General features: G+C 43.9%; 1 protein-coding gene across 3 annotated transcripts in view; it reads right to left on the minus strand.

Annotated features, from left to right (window-relative positions):
• LOC144694889 (endoplasmic reticulum aminopeptidase 1-like) overlaps positions 1–26,492 on the minus strand; it is a 92,768-nt gene that overhangs the window by 61,614 nt on the left and 4,662 nt on the right. For 2 of the 3 annotated variants that reach the window (XM_078565624.1, XM_078565631.1), the window contains exons 2-6: positions 24,090–24,792; positions 19,020–19,158; positions 15,363–15,497; positions 10,381–10,501; positions 2,659–2,813 (exon numbers count right to left, since the gene is read on the minus strand). In XM_078565624.1, coding sequence (XP_078421750.1) covers positions 2,659–2,813; positions 10,381–10,501; positions 15,363–15,497; positions 19,020–19,158; positions 24,090–24,616 — 1,077 coding nt within the window. In that variant the 5' untranslated portion in view covers positions 24,617–24,792. The remainder of the gene's footprint in view (positions 1–2,658; positions 2,814–10,380; positions 10,502–15,362; positions 15,498–19,019; positions 19,159–24,089; positions 24,793–26,492) is intronic. The other variant, XM_078565640.1, reaches the window with a different exon arrangement.

Below are 26,492 nucleotides of genomic sequence, written 5' to 3' on the forward strand. Positions count from 1 at the left end.
GAGGGAAACAGAGTTAACGTTTCAAGTCCCTATGACTCCTCTTGAGAGCTAAAGAGAAGTATAAATGTGATTAAATTTATACTGTTTAAGTGGGATGGGGCAGGTGAAGCTGGATAGAAGGCCAGTGATAGGTGGAGGCTTAGGAGAGATTGACAAAGATGTCATGGACACAAGACAAAGGGAGTATTAATGGTGGTGGTAAGGGCTAAACAAGGTACTAATAGTGACATAAAGGTAAGAAAGCAGAGTGTGTGAATAGCAGAACAACATGGAACAAGTAACAAATGGCCCTTTTGGGGTGGGATGGGGGAGGGGGCAGTGCTTGGGGAAAAAGGATAGAGAAAGGGACAAGGGGATAAAAAAAAGGAGATAAAACAATTAGTAAATGAATGCAAATAAAAATAAGTAAATAATTAAAAAATAAAAATATATTTTATAAAAGGAATTAAAAAGGGGTGAAGAGAGAGGGGAGAGTTCATGGTCTGAAGTTGTTGAACTTAATGTTAAATCCAGAAGGCTGTAAAGTACCAAATCGGAAGATGAGGTACTGTTCCAACAGTTTGCATTGAGCTTCACTGGAACACTGCAGCAGGCCACGGTCGGACATGTGGGCATGAGAGCAGGATGGTGTGTTGAACTGGCAAGTAACAGGAAGGTCTGGGTCATGCTTGCGGACAGACCAAAGGTGTTCCGCAAAGCAGTCACCCAATCTGCGTTTGGTCTCCCCAACGTAGAAGAGACCACATTGGGAGCAGCGAATATAGTAGACCAAATTAAAGGAGGTGCAAATAAAGTGCTGCTTCATCTGAAGGAGGAGTGTTTGTGCCCTTGTTTGGGCTTGCTGCAATGTTCCAGTGAAGCCCAACACAAACTGTTGGAACAGCACCACATCTTCCGATTAGGCACTTTACAGCCTTCCGGAATTAACATTGAGTTCAACAACTTGCAGACCATGAACTCTCTCCTCTTTCTTCACCCCTTTTTTAATCCCCCTTTTTCTAAATTTTATTTTTATTTTTTATCCACTTATTTTCATTTTTATTATTTTATTCATTGTTTTATCTCCTTATCTCTTTTTCTATCCTATAAATTTCCATAAATTTCATCACATTTCTACTTCTCTTTAACTCTGAAGAAGAGTCACAAGGACTCGAAATGTTAACTCTGTTTCTCTCTCCACAGATGCTGTCAGACCTGCTGAGTTTTTCCAGCATTTTCTGTTTTTTTCAGATTTCCAGCATCCGCAGTATTTTGCTTTTTTCTTAGTGATAAATGGTTGTTCTTCAGATTGGAGGAAGGTGTGTAGTGGAGTTCCCCAGGGGTCAGTGTTGGGACCCTTGCTCTTCTAGATATATATTAATGACCTAGGCTGTGGTTTGCAGGGCATAATTCCAAAATTTGCGGATCACACAAAGATTGGAAGCATTGTCAACTGTGATAAGGATAGTCTTGAACTTCAAAAGGGCATAGACATATTGGTAGATTGGGAAGACAAATGGCAGATGAAGTTCAACGCAGAGAAGTGTGAGGTGATTTATTTGGGAAGGAAGAATTTGGAGAGACAGTATAAAATAAAGGGAGAAACTCTAAAGGAGGCGCTGGAACAAAGGGACCTCGGTGTATATGTACATAAGTCGCTGAAGGTGGCAGGACATGTTGAGAGTGTGGTTAATAAAGCATATGGTGCCTTAGGCTTTATTAATAGGGGCACTGAGTGCAAGAGTAAGAAAGTCATGTTAAATTTTTACAAGGCATGAGTTAGTCCTCATCTGGAGTACTGTATCCAGTTCTAGGTGTCATACTTGAGGAATGATCTGAAGGCATTGGAGACAGTACAGAGGAGATTCACAGGAATGATTCCAGGGATAAACAACTGCAGCTATGAGGATAGATTGGAGAGGTTGGGTCTGTTTTCCTTGGAGAAATGAAGGCCGGGGTATTCAAGGTCCTGAGGGGTATGGACAGGGAAAATAGTGAGAAACTGTTCCCACTCAAGAACTAGGGGGCACAGATTCAAAATAATGGGCAAAAGGAGTAGAAGTGATGTAAGGAAAATTTTTTTCACCCAGAGGGTAGTGGGAGTCTGGAACGAACTTCCTGAAGGGGTGATGGAAGCAGGTTCGATCAAGGTATTCAAAAGGGAATTGGATTGCTATCTGAAAAGAAAGAATGTGCAAGGTTACGGGGATAAGGCAGGGGAGTGGGATTAGGTACAATGTTCTTTCAGCAAGCCAGTGCAGACTTGATGGGCTGAATGGCCTCCTTCTGCACAGTAAGGATCCTGTGATTCTGTGCAGTACAGATGATTGAGCAGGAGCAACATCAAAGATTGGGGAGGCCTCCATTAGGCCTAATCCTGCAGATTGGAGTATTATCACAGCTATCCTAGGCCTATCATCACCCTCCACTAGGCAGTCCTGAATAACAGCATTAAGAAAGGTGATTGGGAGGGAAATGGAACAGGAGGCCACACAATTTTACACTCATGTTGGGGAGTGTGGAAGCAAAATAGGCCTAGCAGCCGGGGGCTGCAACATGTATCTCCAGTCATTTTCCTGCCATTTCCACTTCCAAGTCGGAAGTAGAAGCAAGTTCAACCTGATAAGTCTTTAGTTTTCAATTAAGCTTACAAACTATTAACCTACTGTTATTCGTTACCTGGTGAGCTAGTTCATGTGCTATGGTCATGGTGATCCCAAGTTTATCAGAAGCTGAAGAGATTTCTGGGTCGTAAAGCAGGGCTGATTCTCTATAGGTGGTTAGACCCCAGTTCTCCATCGCCCCAGACTGAAAATCGGGGATCGCAGCCAAATCTGAAAGCATTTAACAGCATTAACAGCAACTTAACAGCATTAAAGAAAGAAAATAGCACAAGCAGACTTAAAGTGTGCCTGAACATGAAAGAAAGATTAACAAGTATAATCAATTTGAACTCATTTAATTAATTTTGAAACTGCGTCCACATACATCCAAGTTGTGGCACCTCTTGACAGCATTTATCACAAATGTGTGATATCAATGTCTCTGAATATTATTCCTTCAAATGTAATTGAGCTGCATTTGTATTTCTTTTTACAATGACCCAGATTTCATGATGGTGAAACTGTCAGCATTAGCTATCATTCCTCCTCTCAAACTGACAGCAAATTCTGGGAGAGAATTTTTAGCTCATCGGGTGGGCGCGTGCCCGAACCAACTGAGCGTAAAATGACATGCGATGACGTTGGGCGAGCGTCCCAATGTCATTGCACACGCACGCAACATTTCAGTCGGCAGACATGCGCCAGAGTCAGCAGCGTGCCCGCCGGCAATTAAAAGGCCTGTTAAGGCCATTAAAAAGGGAACTGAAACGAATTTTTTGCCACCCTTCCAACCTTACGGTTGGCAGGCAGGCGAAAAGGCCAAGCGGCCTTTACATTTTTTAGGAAAACTCATCCACAAGCAGGATGAGGTTTCCAACAGCAAATAAAAATAATTTTTTTTTGATGTTTTAAACTGTTCATCTCCCCGAGGCAGCTCTGTGCCTCAGGAACTTTTCAAGCATGCACCTGCGCGCATGCGCAAAGTTCGCTCTCACCCCTCTCTCCCCCCCACCACAGGCAGCGCTGCCACTCACGTTTCACCCTGGAAGGGCCTTAATTGAACCACCAGCGTGAAATCGCGGTCCGGCCCCAATTGTGGCAGGCTTCTCAACCTCCCCCACCGAACCCTCCCAACGAGGGAAAAATCTTCCCCCTGGAGTCCGCACATGCACAGGTGAGCAAGAAAATCCAGAAGCAGTCAGTTATTCTACTTTTCCACATAAGGCAACCAAATAGAAATCAAATGGAATGGTTGAAAACTTGCTCTTTTACGCAACTCCTCGAGCAATAAAACCTTTGGAAATGTTACATCTTGATGACTGAATGTAACTAGATTTCTAATGGCATACTAATTTTATAATTACTGCTGAAAACCCAAGACGAAAAACTGGTGGCTTTTCCTACTTAATGACATAACTGTTGCTGGATGCCTGCAAATCCCCTCAACTTGATGCCAGATTTAAATAAACATCAGGAAAGGAGACAGCCATGCCAATAGGACTGTTATATCCTTGTGGGCAGCTTTCTTTGCAGTTCAGCAAAACGATAGCGATTGTCAAAATTGGGAGAGCTATCCCACAGGCTAATCAAGTAACAGCCTGGCAATCAAACTCACCAAATCATATCTTACAGACAATATCCCAGACACCATCATCACCAGGTATTTCCTGTCTCACCAGAGGTGGCGGCACAGTGGTACACAGTCAAGAGAGAGGTGCCCTTGGAATCCTCAACATTGGCTCTGGACCCCAAGAAGTCTCATGGCATCAGGTTAAACTTGGGCAAGGAAACTCCTTGCTGATTATTACCTACCACCACCATCCCCCTCAGCCAATGAATAAGTACTCCTCCATGCTGAATAGTGAAGAGGTCCCAGAGGACTGGAGAATGGCCAATGTTATTCCATTGTTTAAGAAAGGTAACAGGGATAATCCAGGAAATTACAGGCCGGTGAGCCTTATGTCAGTGGTAGGGAAATTATTGGAGAAGATTCTTCGTGACAGGATTTACTACCATTTGGAAGCAAATGGGCGTATTAGTGAGAGGCAGCATGGTTTTGTGAAGGGGAGGTCGTGTCTCACTAACTTGATCGAGTTTTTCGAGGAAGTGACAAAGATGATCGACAATGGAAGGGCAGTGGATGTTACATACATGGATTTCAGTAAGGCCTTTGACAAGGTAGACCGGTACAGAAGGTAAAGTCGCATAGGATCAGAGGTGAGCTGGCAGGATGGATACAGAATTGGATTGGTCATAGAAGTCAGAGTGTAGCAGTGGAAGGGTGCTTTTCTGAATGGAGAGCTGTGACTAGTGGAGTTCCGCATGGATCAGTGCTGGGACCTTTGCTGTTTGTGGTATACATAAATGATTTGGAGGAAAATGTAACTGGGCTAATTAGTAAGTTTGCAGACGACACTAAGATTGGAGGAATTGCAGATAGTGAAGAGGATTGTCAAAGGATAGAACGGGATATAGATCGGTTGGAGACTTGGGCGGAGAAATGGCAGATGGAGTTTAATCCGGACAAATGCGAGGTAATGCATTTTGGAAGGTCTAATGCAGGCAGGAATTATACAGTAAATGGCAGAACCCTTAAGTGCATCGACGGGCAGAGGGATCTGGGTGTACAGGTCCACAGGTCACTGAAAGCGGCAACGCAGGTGGATAAGGTAGTCAGGAAGGCATATGGCATGCTTGCCTTCATTGGCAGGGGTATTGAGTATAAAAGCTGGGAAGTCATGCTGCAGCTGTACAGAACCTTGGTTAGGCCACATTTGGAATATTGCGTGCAATTCGGGTCACCACATTACCAGAAGGATATGGAGGCGTTGGAGAGGATGCAGAGAAGGTTTACCAGGATGCTGCCTGGTCTGGAGGTTATTAGCTATGAGGAGAGGTTGGAGAAACTCGGATTGTTCTCACTAGAGCGACAGAGATTGAGGGGCAACGATAGAAGTTTACAAAATTATGAGTGGCATGGACAGAGTAGATAGTCAGAAGCTTTTTCCCAGGGTGGAAGAGTCAATTACTAGGGGACATAGATTTAAGGTGAGAGGGAAAAACTATATAGATGTGCGGGGCAAGTTTTTTACGCAGAGAGTAATGAGTGTCTGGAATTCGCTGTCAGAGGAGGTGGTGGAATCAGGTACGATAGTGGTGTTTAAGAGGCATCTTGACAAATACATGAATAGGATGGGAATAGAGGGATACAGACCCTGGAAGTGCAAAATGTTTTAGTTGACGGGCAATATGATCAGCGCAGGCTTGGAGGGCCGAAGGGCCTGTTCCTGTGCTGTACTTTTCTTTGTTCTTTGTTCTTTGAAGAAACACTGAGGTTGGCAAGGGCGCAAAATGTACTCTAGGTAGGGGACTTCAATGTCCATTCAAAAGAGTGCCTCAGTAGCACCACTGCTGACTGAACTGACCGAGTCCAAAAGGGCATAACTGCTAGATTGGGCCTGCGGCAGGTGGTGAGGAAACGAACAAGAGGGAAAAACATACTTGACCTTGACCTCACAACCTGCCTGCCGCAGATGCATCTGTCCATGACAGTATTGGTAGGAGTGACCACCGCACAGCCCTTGTGGAGACGAAGTCCCGCCTTCACATTGAGGATACCCTCCATCATGTTGTGTGACACTACCGCCGTGCTAAATGGGATAGATTTCAAACAGATCTAGCAGCTCAAGACTGGGCAGCCATGAAGCGCTGTGGCCCATCAGCAGCAGTAGAATTGTATTCAACCACAATCTGTAACCTCATGGCTCAGCACATCCCTGACCATTACCATCAAGCTAGGGGTTCAACCCTTGTTCAATGAAGAATGAAGGAGGGGATGCCAGGAGCAGCACTAGGCATAAAAATAGCCATGCCTAAAAATGAGGGTAAACCTGGTGAAGCTACAACACAGGACTACTTGCATTCCAAACAGAAGAAGCAGCAAGTGATAGACAAAGCTAAATGGTACCACAACCAGTGTATCAGATCTAAGCTTTGTAGTCCTGTCACATCCAGCAGGAATGATGGTACTCAGTTAAACAACAAAGCGGAGGAGGAAGCTCTACAAATATCCCTAAACTCAATGATGGGGAATCCTAGCACATCCGTGCAAAAGATTAGACTGAAGCATTTACAACCATCTTCAGCCAGAAGTGCCGAGTGAACAATCCACTTGATCCCCTGCATCACAGATGTCAGCCTTCAGCCAATTCAATTCACTCCACGTGATATCAAAAAAATGGCTGAAGGCACTGGATATGGCAAATGCTCTGGGCCCTGACAACATTCCGGCTAGAGTGCTGAAAACTTGTGTTCCCAAACTAACCAATTTTAGAACCATATCTTCAGGAACTGCATTTTCTTTTAAAATTTGGAAGGACACTGCATTATTTGCACACTCTGATTTTTTTTTAAAAAGGTCGTAAGTTCACATTTGGACCGGGAGCAAGCGTGCCTTTTCCAAGAAATCACATGACAAGGATGGTACTTTGGGGGGAAAAGAGCTGTTTGCTTGTTTGCACTGCAATTCTTTTAATGGATGGGGAATAAGAACTGGTTTAAAGTCAAAGGCTAGTGATTTACTGGAAATCACATGACAGAAATGAGCTTTAAGTTTTGATCTTGTTTTTTGAATTCAGTTGGGGACGAATTGAGAAAGGGAAAAGCTGCCCAGCTTGCACTACCTTTTCCTTGCCCGAAACTATGTGATTGTCAGTATCCAGCTAAGAAACCTCGGCCGGAATCTTCTAGCCTCCCCGCAGCGGGTTCCCCCATGGCAGGGCCGGCGAACCATTGAAATTTCCGTTCACATCGGTGAGACCAGAAGATCCGTCAGCATGAGGGGCTGCAAAATTCTGGCCCTCATCTCGAGACTGAGACGGGAAAGATTGATCCAGCTCTATTTTCCTCCATGCCAAAGCTTCATTGGTGAGAACCTCCAGGCCTCTACTGGGCCTAGCAATCTGTTGTCATACGAGGGTGCTCCCAATCAACAGCATCAAAACCCTGCGAACTTTGTCTTTTTTTTTTAATAAGGTCTATTCTCTAAAGCCCATCTCTGCAAAGACCCCATCTGCTTAATCCTTGTTTGTTTATGTGCGTGTATGTGTTGGGGTACTTTAAAAGGGATAGATAGTTATACTTCCAGATTACAAACGTGTGTTAACCAGTTGTTGCAACTTGTTTTAAAAAAGTTTTGTTTTGTAATAAATCAATCATTCTGAGTTTATTGAAAGAGGTCTGATTAAAGTCTCTTTTATTCTGGATCTAACAGTAGCAAAAGTGAACAATTGACCATTTTGGTGAGTGAATTAAATTTTAAACTAATGGTGCGACTTGTGGAGTAATGGGGCTAAATAAACTGAGCACTCCTCCCATCCCTGTCGTAACATCACGTTGCTAGCCAAAACTGTTCCAGAACAGCCACAACACTGGCATCTACCCAGCAATGTGAAAAATTGCCCAGTTATGTCCTGTCCACAAAAAGCAGAACAAATATAACCTGGCCAAGTACAGTTCCATTAGTCTACTCTCGCTCATCAGCAAAGTGATGGAAAGTGTCATTGACAGTGCTATCAAGTGGCACTTGCTTAGCAATAACCTGCTCACTGATGCCCAGTTTGGATTCTCCAAGGACCCCTCAGCTCCTGACCTCATTACAGCCTTGATCCAAACATGGACAAAAGAGCAGAGCTCAAGAGCTGAGGTGAGAGTGACTGCCCTTGACATCAAGGCAGCATTTGACCAAGTGTGGCATCAAGGAGCTCTAGCAAAACTGAAGTCAATGGGAATCAGGAGGAAAATTCTCCCTAGTTGGAGTCATACCTAGCACAAGGGAAGATGGTTGTAGTTGTTGGAGGTCAATCATCTCAGTCTCAGGATATCACTGCAGGAGATCCTCAGGGTGGTGTCCTAGGCACAACCATCTTCAGCTGCTTCATCAATGACCTTTCCTCCATCATAAGGTCAGAAGTGAGGATGTTCGCTGATGATTTTTTTTTTTATTCATTCATGGGGTGTGGGCATTGCTGCCTAGGTCAGCATTTATTGCCCATCCCTAATTGCCCTTGTTCAGAGGGCATTTAAGAGTTAATCACATTGCTGTGGGTCTGGAGTCACATGTAGGCCAAAAGGGTGGCAGATTTCCTTCCCTAAAGGACATTAGTGAACCAGATGCGTTTTTATGACAATTGGCCATGGTTTCATTGTCATCATCAGAACTTTAATTCCAGATTTTTACTGAATTCAAATTTCACCATCTGCCGTGGTGGGATTCGAACCCAGTCCCCAGAGCATTACCCTGGGCGTCTGGAATACTAGTCCAGTGACAATACCACTCTGCCACCCCCTCTCATTGCTGTACAATTTTCAGCATGATTCACAACTCCTCAGATAATCATGAAGTCCACATCCACATGCAGCAAGACTTGGACAATATCTGGGCTTGGGCTGACAAGTGGCAAGTAAAATTCGTGCCACACAAGTGTCAGACAATGACCATCCCCAACAAAAGAGAATCGAACCACCTCCCCTTGATATTCAATGCATTACGGTCACTGAACCCGCACTATCAACATCCTGGGGGTCACCATTGACTAGAAACTGAACTGGACCAGCCAGATAAATACTATGGCTGCAAGAGCAGGTCAGAAGCTGGGAATTCTGTGGTGAGTAGTTCACCCCCTGACTCCCCAAAGCCTGTCCTGCAACTATAAGGCATAAGTCAGGAATGTGATGGAATACTCCCCATTTGCCTGGATGAGTGCAGCTCCAACAACACTCAAGAAGCTCAACACCATCCAGGATGAAGCAGCCCACTTGAATGGCACCCCAACCACAAACATTCACTTCCTCCACCACCAACGCACAGTGGCAGCAGTGTGTACCATCTACAAGATGCACTGTGGCAACTCACAAAGGGTCCTTCCAAACCTGCGACCTGTATGACCTAGAAAGACAAGGGCAGCAAATACATGGAAACAAGTTCCCCACCAAGCCACATATCATCCTGACTTGGAACTATATTGCCGTTCCTTCACTGTCACTGGGTCAAAATCCTGCAGCTCCCTCCCTAACAGAACTGTGGCTGTACCTACACCACAGGGATTTGCAGCAGTTCAAGAAAATTACATAGATATTTTGACTGGAAATCATATATGTGTAGACATATGGTAAAAACTGTCTGCTTGCACTTTATAAGACTCCACATGTCTAGAATTCTGAAGTATGACTGCTAAATTCAAAGTAATTTATATCTTCATCATTGCCACCTTTCATACGACCAGATTCCTTTGTGTCCCCATTAAGACCAGTAGTAGACTAATGAACAGGTAACCAAAACCCATGAGGTCATGTACACAACTCCACTTCAAATGAAATCCAAAACTATCTACTAGCAGCAAAGTTTTGCCCGTTATAGCAAGCTGCAAAATGAAGCATTACTGCAGCCACTGCGATGAAAGGAGCATTGTTCAGTGAAAAACAGAAGCATACCATGCCACAGATCATCTTTCCCACACAAATGAAGCGGTTGAAAAACCTACAAGGATTTTATAAGGGGTTTCATTTTCATTGTGTTATTTTTAGTGCACTGGTTAAGGAATTTGCACTAAATTCCTGCCTATGACTATTAAAACGCAATAATTAGTCCATTAAAGTAAGCAGTTTAACAACAATGCTATAAAAGAATTTTATGCGACACACAAGCCAATGCCTTAAAAAATTAGCACGGGGGAAATTAAAGTACAAAGAAAAAATAATAGAAAAATAAAATTACATGTATTATGCTGTTTTGTTTTACCTTGTTTTGGCAGTGGGTATGGAATATTAAAATAGTCTTCATAAAAGTCTAGGAGTCTTACTGCAGCATCAAGTGCAAATGAAGTCTGATTGATCTTGTCTGGGACAGAATACACAGAGATCTATCAGAGAGAAAAAAGCTTAAATCAGTGTTTCCTGACACATGGACGCAAGTTAGTCAATATTGTATCAATATTGTGCAACACAACCAATAACTTGCATTTATATAGCACTTTCAATGTAGCAAAATAACCCAAGGTGCTTTTGCAAAGAAGCGGGAAATCAATCATTGCCTTCAATAAAACACAGAAGTAGCCAAAATTATTATTTCACAGATCATCAGGAAATAGCTACCTAGCAATTAGTTCATGTTGCTTTGCAAATAATGCCAATAAGCAGTTAACCATTTAAAGTTAGCTGTTCAAATCATTCAAAATGTCTTATTTTAAATATGAAAAATTGAAGTTCAGTAAAAAGCTCCAGTCTAGAGATCAAGCAATCCTGCTCGACTCCTTACCAGGAGCACAAGTTCAAATTGTATGATAAATCAAACAAACTCGTTTATCACAGCTGGGTAGGCTACAAGGAAGCCTGACAAAAACAAGGGGTGAATTTGGGATGGTTAGGGGAAGAGGGTGTTTCGCTAGCAGCTCGTTGCAAAAGTTGGCTGCAAACCGACTTTAAAAATCGATAACATGCTGCTGGCAGCCTGAACATGCAGAGAGTGGGGTTTCTGCCCTCAATCTGATTGGCCATTGACCCTAGCAGCTCTGGCAGTGCCAGAAATCAGCAGTGGGTGTTGCTGGGAGTGCAAGGAGGCCCACACTGCAGAGAGCAATGGATCCCAGGGGACCCAGGCTCAGGTAACTCTGGGACTTTTGGACGGGGTGGAATCAGGCACCCTGGGGGAGGGAGGGGGGGTGGGCAAAGGGGGAAGGTGGGTGGGTTTTGGAGGCCAGGCAGGGAAACACAAGGAGGAGGTGTCATCTTGTGGGGGAGGGGTGCTCCTGATGCAAACCAGGCACTCCTCCGAAAGATGTACCACCCTTGCTTCCTGCTTTGTCACCTCAGATGGAGAAAAAAGCATACTCCCCACTCTCGCCCGTCTGCTCATATCAACAGCATTATTATAGCGTGAGCAGTGTAGTATTCAGGCCAATTGGATTGTTAACAAGCTCAATGGGTTATTAATGATTTTTTTCAAAATGTTGGGTGGGCTGCCAATTTCTGCACCCGTCCGCCTACCATATCACGAGAAACCAGTATGGTGATCTTGGGTTCACAACCCAACGTCATCATGCTGGATTTAACGTGTGCATGGAAGGACAGCAGTACCAATTGCAAACGTAAAATATCAACCCAAATAAGATGTTACACCTTGGTGGAATTAGAAGACAAATGGGCAAGTCCAATAGGTGCCATCTGAATCACACTTTCCAATCTCAGGCTGACATTTGATAACATTCCCAGTTAAACATGCTTGCCTGATTATTTCATACTCCTGGCCGGAGAAGGATGTACATGATGCAAGCAGACAAACAGTTCTAAAAGGAACATTATTGTGCTTGTAACAAAATCCTTTTATCAAAGATATCAACCCCCAGGTCCACCGGTGGTGGTGAGGCTGGGGTGCCACGGGGAGGTATGTTTGACGAGCACTCAGGTCACCATGTGTGTCACAGAAGCCATGGCGCTGCTGAATGCTCCGTGACTGAAGTTAGCAACATGGGTTTACCCTTGATTATGGAAAGATGAGCACATAATGATCTGGGGGAGCGGCATGCAAGTTGACATTGTCTGCACTGTAACTAATCAAATGTCCTTTTTCTTCCTTTCAGCATCACTGGAACAGGGCCGGGAGGAGGAGGCAGAGGGCCCACCTCTCACACCTGAAGCCCCCGAGCAAATCCACTCATTAGCATCACACCATCACAGCCAGGCTGGCAGCAGTGCAGATACTAGCACCTTGGTGGGAATTAGACCTTCGGTTAGTGTCCCGGGGCACGGCGGTGAGGGCATTTCACACTCACTTGAGGTGCGGGCAGAGACAAAGAGTGCCCAGGGCGCCGGCAGTCAGAGGACTGCTGGGGACCAGGTACTTGCTCGGTCGGTGGCTGATGATGTGCCTCTGGAGTCGTCCGTGAGGCAGCGAACGCAGGAAGTGCAGCAGGGTATGCGGAACGATTTGGCGGAGATACATGAGGCTATGCATGGCATGTTGCCCATGCTGGAGGAGTCCATGCGGAGCATCACCGATGCAATGAGCCTCATGGCTGAGCACTATGCTTCCTCCACGGGGAGAGTGGCAACTCTCGTGGACATGCACCTCCAGGAGAACAATCAGGTCCTCCTGGGGTTGCGCTCGGACCTGCAAACCCTCACAGCGGCATTTGCCACAGCTGGTCAGTGCCAGTGTGGGAGATGGTCTGGGCACCAAGTATCCCAGCTCGGTGCCCATCCATCTACAGTGAGCAGGGAGGTCCGAAGCGACCTCACGTCAGTGCAGCAGCTGCCTGTCGTCACTGCGGGCTCCTCTCAGGGCGCTCTGGGTGAGGGCAGCAGCTCCTCTGCCCCTCTGCCAGTGACCATGGCATCCGATGAGGCTGCGGCGACTGGGGAGAAGCCAGCTGTAGAGCTGGCCGCTCCCTCCCAGGCGGGGTCATCAAATGCTCCATGGGCCAGAGGACGTCTGCCAAGGTCATCGAGCTCAACAGGACAGGAGAATGAGCAGGCTGTCTCAGATGCCAGTGCCAGCGAGGAGACAGCACCTAGATGTAGCACCCATAAGCGTAAATTTAAGGTACCTTAGGCACACCACGGGCTTCTCACTGCTGCCTTTATGTTGGTCCATAGTACTTAGTGGAAGACTTTGATGTCCAACACTGTTTTTGTTTTGCTTTATGAATTTACTTTTGTTTGCTCAATAAATTTTGACATGTTGCCATGCCTCAGGGTGATTCCTTAATTCTGCAAGTGTACGGGAAGCCATGATGTTAGGAGTGAGTTGTTTGACATTGAGCTTTATTGACAAGGGTCTTAGTTAATGTTATTATCCAGGCTGATATAGCACTCAGGTATCGAGTGTGGAGCCTGCAGCTCTGGCGTGTGTTGAAGGTCCATCTGTGGTATGCTAGCTGAAGGTTCTTTGGATTAAAGCCTGCCCGGTGTCCCTGCCTCCCTGGAGTATGCCCAGGTCAGTGTCTAACCCTTCATTGTCCTCCTGTGCATGCTCATCCTCGGACTCACTGCTGGACTCACCGTGTGCATCTGGAGCAACTGCATCTACGTCTTCCTCGTCCACTGTGTCGCCCCTTTCCAGCGCCAGATTGTGGCGAGCACAGCATGCAACCACGATCTGGAGGGTATTGGAGTGCGCCCCCTGAGCGGTCCAGGCATCGGAAGCGCATCTTGAGAAGACCAATGGTTCTCTCAACCACAGCCCTTGAGGAGGCGTGGCTCCTATTGTACCGCTACTCAGCTTCTGTTCTTGGATGGCGGAGAGGCCATGAGCTACCTTCTGAGGGGATAGCCCTTGTCACCCAGCAGGTGTCCATCCAGCGGGCTAAAGCACTGAAGAGCCTCAGTACCTGGGAGTGTCTGAGGATGTAGGCGTTGTGGGAGCTGCCTGGGTACGTTGCTCAGACTTGTAGAATCAGCATCCTGTGATCACACACTATCTGCAAGTTCATGGAGTGGAAGCCATTCCTGTTGATGAAGACACCCGGCTCACCTGCTGGCGTCTTGATGGCCACATGTGTGCAGCCTATTGCACCCTGGATGCGGGGGAAGCCAGCAATGGCTGCGAAGCCTCTGGCTCACTCTATCTGACTGGCATCATCCCAGCGGTAGTGGATGAAAGTCAATGCATGTCTGAATAGAGCGTCTGTCACCTGCTTGACACAAGTGTGGACAGCTGATTGGGAGACACCGCAAAGATCACCCACCGACCCCTGGAAAGAGCCAGAGGCATAGAAACTGAGGGCAGCTGTGACCTTTAGAGCCACTGGCATGGGGTGCCCAGCCACTCAGTTTGCAGAGATGTCAGGGCCAATCATCTGACAGATGAAGGTGACTGTCTCCCTTGAGAGATGGAGCCTCCTTCAGCATTGCACCTCAGACATATTGAGGTAGCTGCTTCGCCGCCTGTAAACCCTGGCAGCAGGATAGTGGCATCTTCTGCGGCCCCTTTCACCTTGGACTTCCTGTTGGTCCTGCGTCCCTTGTGCCTGTGTCTCTCCTCCCAAAGGTGGCTCCCCTGGAGGCTGAATGTGCACTCCTGGCCTCCTCCCCCTTCTGACCCTCCCTTCCTCCTCAGAGGAGGTGCCTCCAGTGGAGAGCACAACTCTCATTCCCAGGCTAAGGGAAGGCTTCCTGAAAACTGCAGGCCCCAGAAATTATTTCTACTGTAGAGTCCTGACCAAGACTTTTACTCCAGTCCGAGCAGCTGGTATGAGTTTTGAAGTCTTCCTGCTCACTCAGGCAAGTAAAAGTTACTTTCACACTTAAATCCCTCAAACATCACATTTGCGACCCCACTCATCCCTCTTATCCCGCCCGTGGGTGAGGTTTATGCAAATGTCTCCTACCCGTCCGCCCATTGCACCCGTGTGACATCCTGAAGATCGCACAGGCTGCAAAAAATCGGGATCAATTGCTGCCTCAAGGGCCTTAACTGGCCCATTAATTGATGACGGGCGCACATCTGAACTTATAGCGCACCCACCTTCCCAAGTATTGCGATGGCGCACAGTGGCGTTGGGGCGCTCGCCTGACGTCACCGCGCGTCATTTTACATGCGGGCTTGCGGGGCCCACCCCCGCACGCCAACAGGAAAATTCTGGCCATGATTACTGTTTAGTGGCCCAGCCTAGATTATAGCAACTCTCAAATGATATGACAGATGCAGTGCCTGTACATAAATGATATACAAAGCCAATACAAGGCATATTGTCGCACTGCTTCTAAGAAAAACTGTTAACTTACCTTAACTCCATGCTTGGTCTCTTTACTGACCCATTTAAAGTCTGCCACGATGAAGGCCACAAGGTACGTGCTCATCTTAACACTCATATCAAACTGGTCTTCAATGAGTCCATTGGCTAGTTTAACAGAGTTTATCTAAAAAAAAAAGATGATTTTCCTTAGCAATACTGAAGGATAAAGAGAAAAAAAATTAAATGGGTTTCTCTCTCTTCCTATATCTTCCTCCCTGTTTGTATTCTTGGATTTGCAGATTGCTGCAATAAATTTCAAGACTAAGAGATAGGGCATCAGGGGTCAGGGCCCTGAGACAGTTTTTATGTATTTTGTGATTGTACAAGGTTGTTCCAAAAAAATTAGCCATCAGCATAATAATTAAAAGATATTCATAGAATGTTATAGCTTTTGACAAAACAAAATTATTTAACTGAAATGACAAAATTATTTCTCCTATTTTCCAATTGTAAATTGCCTTTTGAAATAAAGTTCTCATTTTTTCGACAGGGGGCCGGTGGGAATGGTGCAGTTCTGGCGTTCATCATCAGTGATCTGCCTGAGGTTTGTTCTAGCTAAATTCTTCTTTCTCCAAATTATTTTGTCTTTCGCTTCTCTCTTCTAGTCTCCATATGACCTCCCCTCTTCTATTTGCCCAGCTCCTACTTTCCACCCATATGATCCTTTCCTTCCAACCATCCAACCAGCTGACACCTCTTTCAATATCCCATTCCCTCTCAACATATGCCCAATTTAATTAATTTTTTTCTGATAACTTCAATTAAACTGCATTCTTCTTGGATCCTTGCCAACACTTTTTACTTTTCTTAGTTCTTCATTTTACTTGCCACAGTTCCAAATCCCCATCTGAAAGCCCTCTGGTGGCCTCACCTCTTCTTTACTCAGCATTCATGTTTCAGCAAAATACAGCACCATACACTAAACTGAGAGATTGTCATGGAAAACTGAAGGAATATACAACTGATTTTGTCTTGTCTTTCATTCGTCCTCGATATGAGGGTTGGCCACACTATGAACAATCTTTCTCCAGTGATTTCTACCATCTGCTACCCTCACTGATTGACTAATCCAAAATCACCTTCAAGAATCTTCCTTAAATAACTATTTTACCAATATAAATAAGGTTGTGGGGCCAAACCTACTGTGTGGTGCACAATTTCTGAAAGAAATAAAAGGACAACACAGAAAACAGAAATCAGGATTTGTAGATGCAGCTTAGAGAGGCAATCCTCTAGGAACCAGAGAATCAAATAGGAATAGTGACTGTGAAAAAAGGGTCACATACCCAGAGGAGCTAAGGGGCTATCTAGAAGGCCATGTTTAATTTTAAGGTGCCAAGGTGAGATATGTGGGTAACTGTAAAACAAATTTTGTCATTTGAGCCTAAAGTATAGCTGCCAGATGCTTGAGAACTTTGATACATTTATAACCCCAAATTGATCCAACAACTTGCTTCATAGGAATAAGAATAGGTCATTCAGCCTCTCAAATCTGCTCTGCCACTTAATTAGATAACTGATCTATACCTTGGCTCTATATTCCTTGATATTCTTACCTAACAAATTTTATCTCAGCCTTGAAAGCTCCAAATACCCTGGCATTCAATTACAACATGAAAGGATATAACAAACATGGTTATAACTAGCATAAAGTGAGCTTTATCTAATCAGGCAAGCTATGTAATTTAAAATGTGCAGTATGGAACATCCACATAATAAGTGCCATAAGTTTCCTTTCCTTATAAAATAAAGGTGTTAAATAGCAAAAGGATGGAGGGAAATCTCAGAAGGTCAAATTCCTCAGCCCCTTTATGGAACTCATCAGCTGCGAGAAAGTACACAGGTGTACAACAGAAACAAGCTCCTGGTTTGTATAATTAACATAATATGCCATGTAGACACAATTTCTTTTTCAGTAGGAGCGTGCTTTTGCTTGTATGATGTACTGCGAAGGCAACATATCTACCTGTATAGTTATTTATCATGTATCATTATCTTCTTGTAGGTATGCCGGACAAAATTGTTAGGATTTGGAACATGTAAAATTGGGCAGCCAGCTCAATCACAACTGGGTTTTCAGAAGCTTCTCAGGAAGCCCTTACAGCTACTACTTCCACTTGTGCAAGTTACTGGGGTAATTTGTTGGAAAGAGCAGTGGTATTCACAGCGGCAATGAATTGCAATGGATAACAAGTACTGTATAGCACACAGCACATATTCACTGTGATTTACAATGAAGATCCAGGAGAGAACTTTGGACTTTGCAATCATTTCTTCTAAAAGTTTGTTTTGCAAAACAAAATGCAGTAATAATAAATGGCTGAGTTAAAAAAAATGTCAGTGAAGCATAAAAGCAGGAAAGAACTCATGTCGAAGCCTGGAGAATCAATGATGCTTTTTAAAGTCACTGTTTTGCTTCTGATAGATTCTCAAGCTAGTCTTTCTCTTCCTCTTGTGTCACTGTCATTAGATGTTATTTTGTCCAGCATGCAGTTCAACACCTCCATTTTAACAGCTGTCTTTGGGACCCAGTGTAAGGCATCACTAGTCTGATGCAAATGTCAGAACTATTGCTTATAAATTCCAAGTGTTTGACTTTTTAAAAAAGAGCTTTCCTTTTCTAAGCTGAGTTTTAGCTGCTGGGTCTCACATAGAGTTTATGTAGCATTGTCATGAACCATGTTTCAAGCAGATAGCCTGACTCCATTGTTACTTTGGAACCAGTGGGGAACTAATTATTCCCTTAGAATATAGGACACAGGGATACTCTGGATGTTGTGTACGTACATGAGTATGGAAAATTATTTGTTGATGTAAGCCATCTGGATATTCATACAGTGATATTCTTTTCAATGTGTGCTATAAGAAGAATGGTTACATTGTTGCTGTCACCAACAGCTTGTACTCTTGTAATGCTACCTCTTTCAAGAAACTGCATCTCCAGCTCTTGTTACAACCAGGGCTAAAACACAGCATCTGTGATTTAGGTATTGCATGGTGAAATGCAAACTGACTGATTTATGGTCCTTTCTCCTAAAATTGCTTACAACATTTGCAAAACAAAAAAAGTGGACGACTGTAACCACTCCTATCACTACTGGCAATGAAGTGTTTCTGTTGCCCCATAAAGGCAGCAAAGTGGAGTTGAGGATTATCAAATCAGCCATGATCGCAGACTCAATGGGCCGAATGGCCTACTTCTACTCCTACGTCTTACGGTCTTAGGTGATGGTACAATTCAACAATGGCTCTACTGGTTCTCACTAAGGCTGAGTTAACTTCATCACTTGTGGCACTCCCATTGTCTGTGTCAATAACAAATTCTGGTAGTTCCCCTCCTGTGGTCGCACACTTCCTTCTGCTAATTCTCTAACATGTTTAGTAAAATGAGACTTGTTGGTGCACCTACACTTGTGTGTAATTGATGTTAAGCAATTTATTATAATGTCTCCTGCACTGGTACAGGCTAAACCTTTGATCACTCCATCATATATTTCACCATTAAACAATTTTAATTAATAATTCCTCCCATGGTGATGTGTTCAAACTTAAATGGATTAACTTTTCAAAGATGCAACAGTTCTAAAACATTTATAACTAGGAAACTAAACAAGTGATGTGAATGAGGAAGCTCAATTTTACATACAATGGGCATGTTGGACACAGCAACATGTCTGGATTCTCTGTGTATCTTGATCGAAAACTTGGCTTTGAAAGCAGGTTCATCAAAGCATGGAAATGCCATGCGTGCTGCAGTGGGCTCAAACTGAGTGGATGCCACGATGCTGCACAAAACAGAAGAACACAAAAGCAGTTAACCTTCTTTAGGACATGTCCACATAATATAGATAAAATGGTGCATAGTTTGCTCAGAACAAATAGACTGAATTACTCATAGAATGACACAGGTGAACTGCTGTCACATCCACCAGAACAGTGATAACCCATGGTCAGAATGCTACCAACAAATGTTGGTTGTTTACATTATAACAGAAGGTTAGAAGTTAAAGTTTGAGGTATTAGCAACAAATACTTAACATTGTCTAGGTAACATCCCTTGAAAATCTATTTTAATATAGTCATTAAACAATTTAAAATGAACTAGCTAACATCTGTGCTATGTATGATATAGCCTGTGAATGTCAAGCACTGGTTCACTAATATTACTCACACTTTGGGGAAAATATGCAAAATGTCATTGAACTCTTCTTGTGAGTGAAGGCTTTCAAATTGTCTTCAAGCAAGTATAGGTAATGGATTAAAAGGAAGAGTTAGGCTTACATGGAATAAAAATTGATCAATTGTTAATCAGGAAATCCATCGAATTAGTGAGAATTGATAGGAATGCAGGAATTTGTGCAAGATGTAAGTCACATCATTCTGATTGAGCTGTTCTTGATGGAGAACGGCGTAAGAGAGGCTGACCATGTGTATGTTAAAGAAATCAAGCCTTGAAAGGCCAAATATATGGATTAGATTATCAGCAGTTGTGGGGAAAAAGTAGATGTAATATTAGATTGAATAAAATCAGAGTTAACTTTGGGGTCTGTGAGAATACCTCCAGACTTAACCAGAGGTGGTAGATAGGGAGGTTGACTGAGTCAAGGTCAGAGGAATGCAAGTACTAGCAGGAACTTTAGAAGATAGTTTTGGTGTTGCCAAAATTAAGCTGAACTGGTCAGGCATTTGGAGGCTACAACAGCTGCTGTGGAACCACTGAAAGAGAAATAAAATTGTGTGTCATTGTGCGAAAATGTGGAAATTCAGTCACCCTAAGCTCAAGCATGATACTGGGTAAGTAGTATATGAATGATAAAGGGAAAGGGCCAAGAGCAGAGCCCTGGAATGCAGGTGAGATGACCAAGGTAGATGAAGAAACCGCTGGGGGAGATGTAACGTTTCATTGTAAAACGCATGAGTGGAACCAAAGAGCAGTGAGCTCCACAGCACAGGGGTTTCAGGAGAATGGAGTCAGCAAGTGTTAATAGGCAGCAGGAAAAGTTGAAAATGATAAGGAGAGATAAAGTTATGGTCAATGTTGCAAAATGTTGGTTGTAATTTTCTGAGTCTTTGGGAACGGGCTCGGACATGGAGGAGAGAGGGTGCTGAAAATAGGGACGGAAGACATTGGACTGGAAACCCTACGTCTACAGGTTAATTCCCCATTTTCTCAATGGCAGCTGACATGATGGAAGGACATCATGCATAGATATGGCAGGAAGGTAATTAATTGGCTAATCGAGAGCAATATTATGGGTGGGGGGTTTGAATTTTGCAAATAGCACATGGGAACCAAGGGACTTCTGAGCCTCACCTGGTTAAAGGTGGTGGCAATCAAGCAAGAGCTCAGTGCTAGCTTCATTCAGCAGCCATTGATAGAATCAATGTGGTGTGCCAGGGGGGCTGCAGCAGCACGGACAGCAGCAAATGAAGCTAGAAAGCTGGGGGTGGGAGGGGTGGGGAATCAGGTATGGCACTGCAAGGTCATGCTGCCAGAGTGCCATCAGGGAAAAGGCACTGCAGCAGAAATGAGTGTGGGAAGGGGGCATATACATTAAAGGCCTTGGACACTGGGAGGCCATCTCCCATAGGCACAAGGCAAGCCTCCTGAATGCAAAAGAGGCTGCCCTCCAGAGAGGGTCTACAGTCTGAGAATTAGCTACCTGCAAATATCCGAGTAGCAGTGCCTCCGAAGACTGTGCTTCTCCAGGGAGATCGTGACTGATCTGTGTGCCATGTTGCAGGGCAAGTAAAGTCCCATGGGAGTTGGTGGCCACCCAATGCCAGCGGCACTGAAAGTTGCTGTGGCACTGAACTTCTACATCTTAAGAACTTTCCAGGTCCACCAGATGGTCCCTTAACTCACACTGCAGCTGCAGAATTTGCCATACTGTCAGCAACTCCTGGCCCCAGGTCATCAACCTGGGACACAGCATCACCCTGGCCTCCCACAGTCCTTTAACTGTCAGTGGCCTCGGCTGTCACAGCCTCCATCAGCTGCTTGGGAGCGTCCATGCTGTGCTCCATTTTGTGTCTCCAAATCTAAGCCTGAACAAATACCTGCCAACATAGAAGTATCTATGCTGGTGGAGGGTGCAGGGTAATTATATGACAGTGCACTGACTGAGGCCCCCTCCTATTCCTCAGAGGTGGTCATCTGGCCCCAGATCTTTAAGCTCTCTGCTCTTTGCTCTGACCCTGACCTGCATAAAGGAACAGATATATTAAAGGGTTATAGGCTTTCCAATGCGTCATTCCAACTATCCCTACTGTAGGGCTGTATGTGTCCCGTTCTGAGCACTATGCCTTGTGTGGGCCAGATGCATCCTTGTGCACTCAACCACTCAATCTCTGGGGTTGCGCTCCTGCTTCACCATTAGCAACCGTGCTACCCTGCAAGTTCTAAGGCATCCTCCTCCATGGGGTTTAGGATGGTCAGGAATGAAATGCTTACGCTGGTCTTGGTCCCTTCCTTGAGGTTAGGGGCTGTCTTCTCCTGCAAGCACAAGGATGAACACTGTTTTTCTCCCGACAATGACAAGCACAATGCCCATGCTGGTGGCAGCCCAGCGGTCCACAGTGGGGTCAGACAAACGCCTTCTGCATGCAGCCACTATCTTGGGAGCTGGTGGGGGTCAGCAATGATGGGATGCCTCTCACTAAGATGCAGCCATGCCTCTGACAGTATATGCTACTGCCTGAACCCCTGATCACTAACTGGGTGGTTACTCCCTCTCCACCAAACTGACCCTCTCATGCTGCTATAAAAAAGCCCCAAAAGGATAAGGGGTATGGAGTACTTACCTTAGCAAACCAAATAAAGTCTAATGCGCTTGCAGCACTGTATCCAGGTTCTGGAGATGACTCCACAGCTGCTGACCTCCTCTACAAACTGTCCAGGTTTGCTTGGTGAGTCGTGCTGATTCTTCTTCCCATTCCTGGAGAAGAGCGCCACCTGCCTTACCCTTGCAGCTTGGAGGAGAACCAGCAGGGAGGCATCTCAATCGGGGAGCCACCCGGGGTCTCCCTTCTGCTATTCTGGCTGCAGCTTTCCTTAAATTTCTCGGCTTTCCTGTTGCATGCAGTGCTGGCAGTTCTTTAAATATGGTGCCAGCACCTGCCCTAGTGTCAGCCTACACCACCTCCACACTCTCAGCAGTCGGCCCTCACAGCTCCCCACTGTTAGTTGTCTGGCTGCTGAAAGATCGCTGGTGGCCGGCTAATCCCCACCCAAGCAGAAGTGGCACCTGCTTCTGGTGTCAACATCTGGATCTGTGGCCTAGCTGCAAAATTCAGCTCATTGTTTGCAACTTTGACCAGTTCAGCCTCAGAGATTCAAGTCAAATTGGATCTTCTCAAAAAGGCAAGCTTGATAGCAAACATGACTGTGAGGAAAAAGCATGTTTCAGGGCCTTGGAAATTAAAGTTGAAGATAGTGGTAGAAAGGTTGAATTTGGGTGATTCAATTAGAGGCAAGGTAAGGGAGGTGGGGTGTAGTCCTAAAAGAGGTAGGGAAGGTGCCAGAAAATGGAGGTAAATTAACAATGCCAGCATGAAAGGGGCTAAAAATTGGAAATTCTATGATCAGGAGTTGGGACTGTAAAGGCTCAAGGATGTAAGTGGCAGGCTTCAATAATGAAGAGGAAACAGGAAAGAAACTATAGAGGGTGGGATTGGTCAAAAAGAGGGTTGAAAGTATTCCACACCAATAGCAATAATGGAAATCGTAGCAACAATGGAATTTCAGAAAGAGAATATTCTCCAATACAAATACATTTTTAATTCTCTTCATTCTTAAGTACTTCAGGACAATGATGGATAATTTTATTTTGCACAGGTTCTCTATAGCTGATATCCAGGCTTAATGCTGTACATCATGCATGATACACAATGGGGAAGGGAATGTTAAGAAGTAGGATAGCTTGTTTAAGAGAACCTTATCCTAATTTTCTCATAAGGGGTGAATTCCCACAAGGGTTCTTGTGTTGCTGTTACTTTGACACAAGAGCCATGTAAATCCTACAAAAATGTCATAAATGTTTTCAGTGTTTCAGTGGCACTTTCATTGAAGACGATCAGCTGAACCCCAAGGAAATTCACCTTCAAAATCTGAAAATGCCTTCACGTCTGAAAGGCATCATTTAGACAGTTTACAGGTGAAGGTTTTTAATCTTAAACTAAAAGGGAAATGTATTAAGGTATTACCTAAATAATTTAATTGTGCAGTTCTTAAATTTGAAATTTGTCTTTTCCTTTGCCAAAATAATTTGACTGTACGGTTCATCATTTGCAAGAACAATCTTGGACTGTCTGGACAAGTGCTCAGGAGGAGGTTAAACACCAAGGTGGATTGGTGAGCTAAACGGGCTGTTTCCTTGCTTTACTTTCTATGTAATTATGTGAAACAACCTAAATCCATTTCATGAGCATTCATGTGGTCAAATCAACAACACGCATGGGGCTACTTAAATAGGAAATAAAGATAAAAATTACTGGAAATACAAAGCAAATTGGTCAGCCCCTGAAACATAAGAGAATTAGGCTTCTGAGGTTAAGATTCTTTGACAGACTGGTCTTATAAAATGCCTCAACCCGAAATGTTAACCACTTTTCTTTTTTTCAGGAAAAGAACCTGGTGTGTATTTCCAGCATTCTTATTTTATTCCAAATTTCCAAAGTATTTTTTTCTTTTTCATTGGACTATGATGTATTTTACCTTAATTCACCATCTTGTGTTTTATAAGTGCTCTTGTAAAAGCCGTGGAAGCTTTCTGACAGATTGGCAATGTAGTCAATATTAATCAAGTATGTGTTTCTAGAATACAAGGGCACATCAGCCTGAAGTGCAATTTGCTCAAATGGTGGGTATTCCAAAAGATGCAAGTCATTTTCTGATCCAGTCGTTCCATCCTCTTTCACTGGTACAATGTATGCCTTAATGATTTCCAGGTTTTTGCTGTGGAGAATGATAGAGTTTGTATCTGATTTAACAAAAACTTCAATTCTCACCGAAGCAGAAAAATTCAACGTGGTCAAATTTGGGTGTACAAGCAGGTCATAATGCACTGGAACAACATTTTCAGGCAATCTCATCTTGTTCCAGGGATATGTCTGACCATCTGATGTGGATGGGAAATCTGGTGCCTCTTCACTCTTCTGGTCATTTTTTAAGGTGTTTGCTATTGAAAGAGTGATGAAAGCTGTAAGAAATCCAATGAATTTAAAATAGCCAATGGTTGCCATTTGGAAGTTAGTTGCTGTGGTGCTGTCAGCTTTCGTGGTTTTTAAGGAGTGTTGCAGTTTTTCGGTTTTGTTCAGAATAATTTCAGTTCCAAGTCAAATTGTTCCTCTGATATCTTTTTAGTCACTTTCTTGCTTTATACAAGTAAAAGATCAAGCATACTGGAAACAATGAAGCCCTGCATGAAAAAAACAAGCATAAGTACATAAATTTGCAACTATATGTGCTTAATACTTATCTACATTGAATATCTTATGAACATTGTTACATAACATACCAATAAGAACATAGGAACGGGAAGATTATTAAGCCCTTCGAGCCTGCTCAATTATTCAAGTACATCATGGTTGATGTGAATCTCAATTCCATTTAATTATCACTATATTGTATTTGAGGAAAAATACTTAATTTAATCTGAACAAAAATGTTGCAGTCACTTCAGAAGTTACAAGACAATTTACACTATTGAGTCTACAGCATACTCATGTTAATTCAAAGTTGATGTTGCTCAAAAATTCCAATTATCCTGTTGATTTAATTAAGGAATTTTAATAAAACAGCATAGCATTGAAAATTGTTAACTCCTGCAAATGGTGCCAGGATCAAAATGTGTGATTAATCTGCACTTATTGCTTCCGATGCAGGCAGCACACAAACTTTGTGTTGCCTGCTAATTTAAATGGTTGTAGCATGCAGCCCAGTGCTAAACATGATGTTGAATAATTGCACACCTCAACAGGGAGCACAAATCCTGAGAAACTAGTTCAAGTTCAAGTTGGCCTAAATGATTTAAAGTCAGCCTGTACCCCTGAAAGGGGAGGTATGGTGTGGCTGAAACAGATGCTGGAATATAAGTACGAACATATGAGATAGGAGCAGAATAGGCCATTCGACCCCTCAAGCCTGCTTCACCATTCAATAAGATCATGGCTGATCTGTTTGTGTTGCAAGTTCTAAATTGCCATCTACCCCTGATTCCCTAACAAGAATCTATCTACCGCTTCCTTAGAAGTATTTAGTGATCCTGCTTCCACTGCCTTCTGAGGCAGAGAGTTCCAAAGTCACACAACACTCAGAAAAAAATTCTCCTCATCTCTATCCTATAAGGGCAACCCCTAATTTTAAAACTGTGCCCCTTAATTCTGGACTCACCCACAAGAGGAAACATCCTTTCTATGTCCACCTTGTCAAGACCATTCAGGATCTTATATACTTCAATCAAATCATTTTTCTAAACTCCAGGGGAAACAAGTCCAGCCGGTCCAACCTATCCTCTTAAGACAGCCCACTCAATCCAGGTATCAATCAAGTAAATCTCTGAACTGTCTCCAAAGCATTTACATCTTTCCTTAATTAAGGAACTCAAAACTGCACACACTATTCGAGATGCGGTCTCACCAATGCCCTGTATAACTGAAGCATAACATCCTTACTTTTATATTCAATTCCTTTCGTAATAAAGGGTAACATTCCATTAGCCTTCTTGGCTACATGTTATACCTGCATACTAACTTTTTGTGACTCATGCACGAGAACAGCTAGATCCCTCTGCACCTCTGAATTTTGCAGTTGTTCTCCGTTTAAGCAATACACTGCTTTTTTATTCTTCCCACTAAAATGAACAAGTTTGCATTTTCCCACATTATACTCCATTTGCCAGATTTTTTTGCCCACTCACTCAACTTATCTACCATCCATCTGCAAACTCCTTATGTCTTCTTCACAACATACTTTCCTACCTATCTTTGTGTCATAAAAGAAACATTACCCGCTGTGCCACAAAAAGCTGTAGTTAAATAATTTTCACCTGGAAAAGACAAAGAATGGCAGCGCAACATTGTAGAGAGCGGGCTCCAAGATTTTCTGATGCTGCACTGG

The sequence above is a fragment of the Cetorhinus maximus genome, chromosome 2 (assembly GCF_964194155.1).
Source record: "Cetorhinus maximus chromosome 2, sCetMax3.hap1.1, whole genome shotgun sequence".
NCBI classification, from domain to species: domain Eukaryota; kingdom Metazoa; phylum Chordata; class Chondrichthyes; order Lamniformes; family Cetorhinidae; genus Cetorhinus; species Cetorhinus maximus.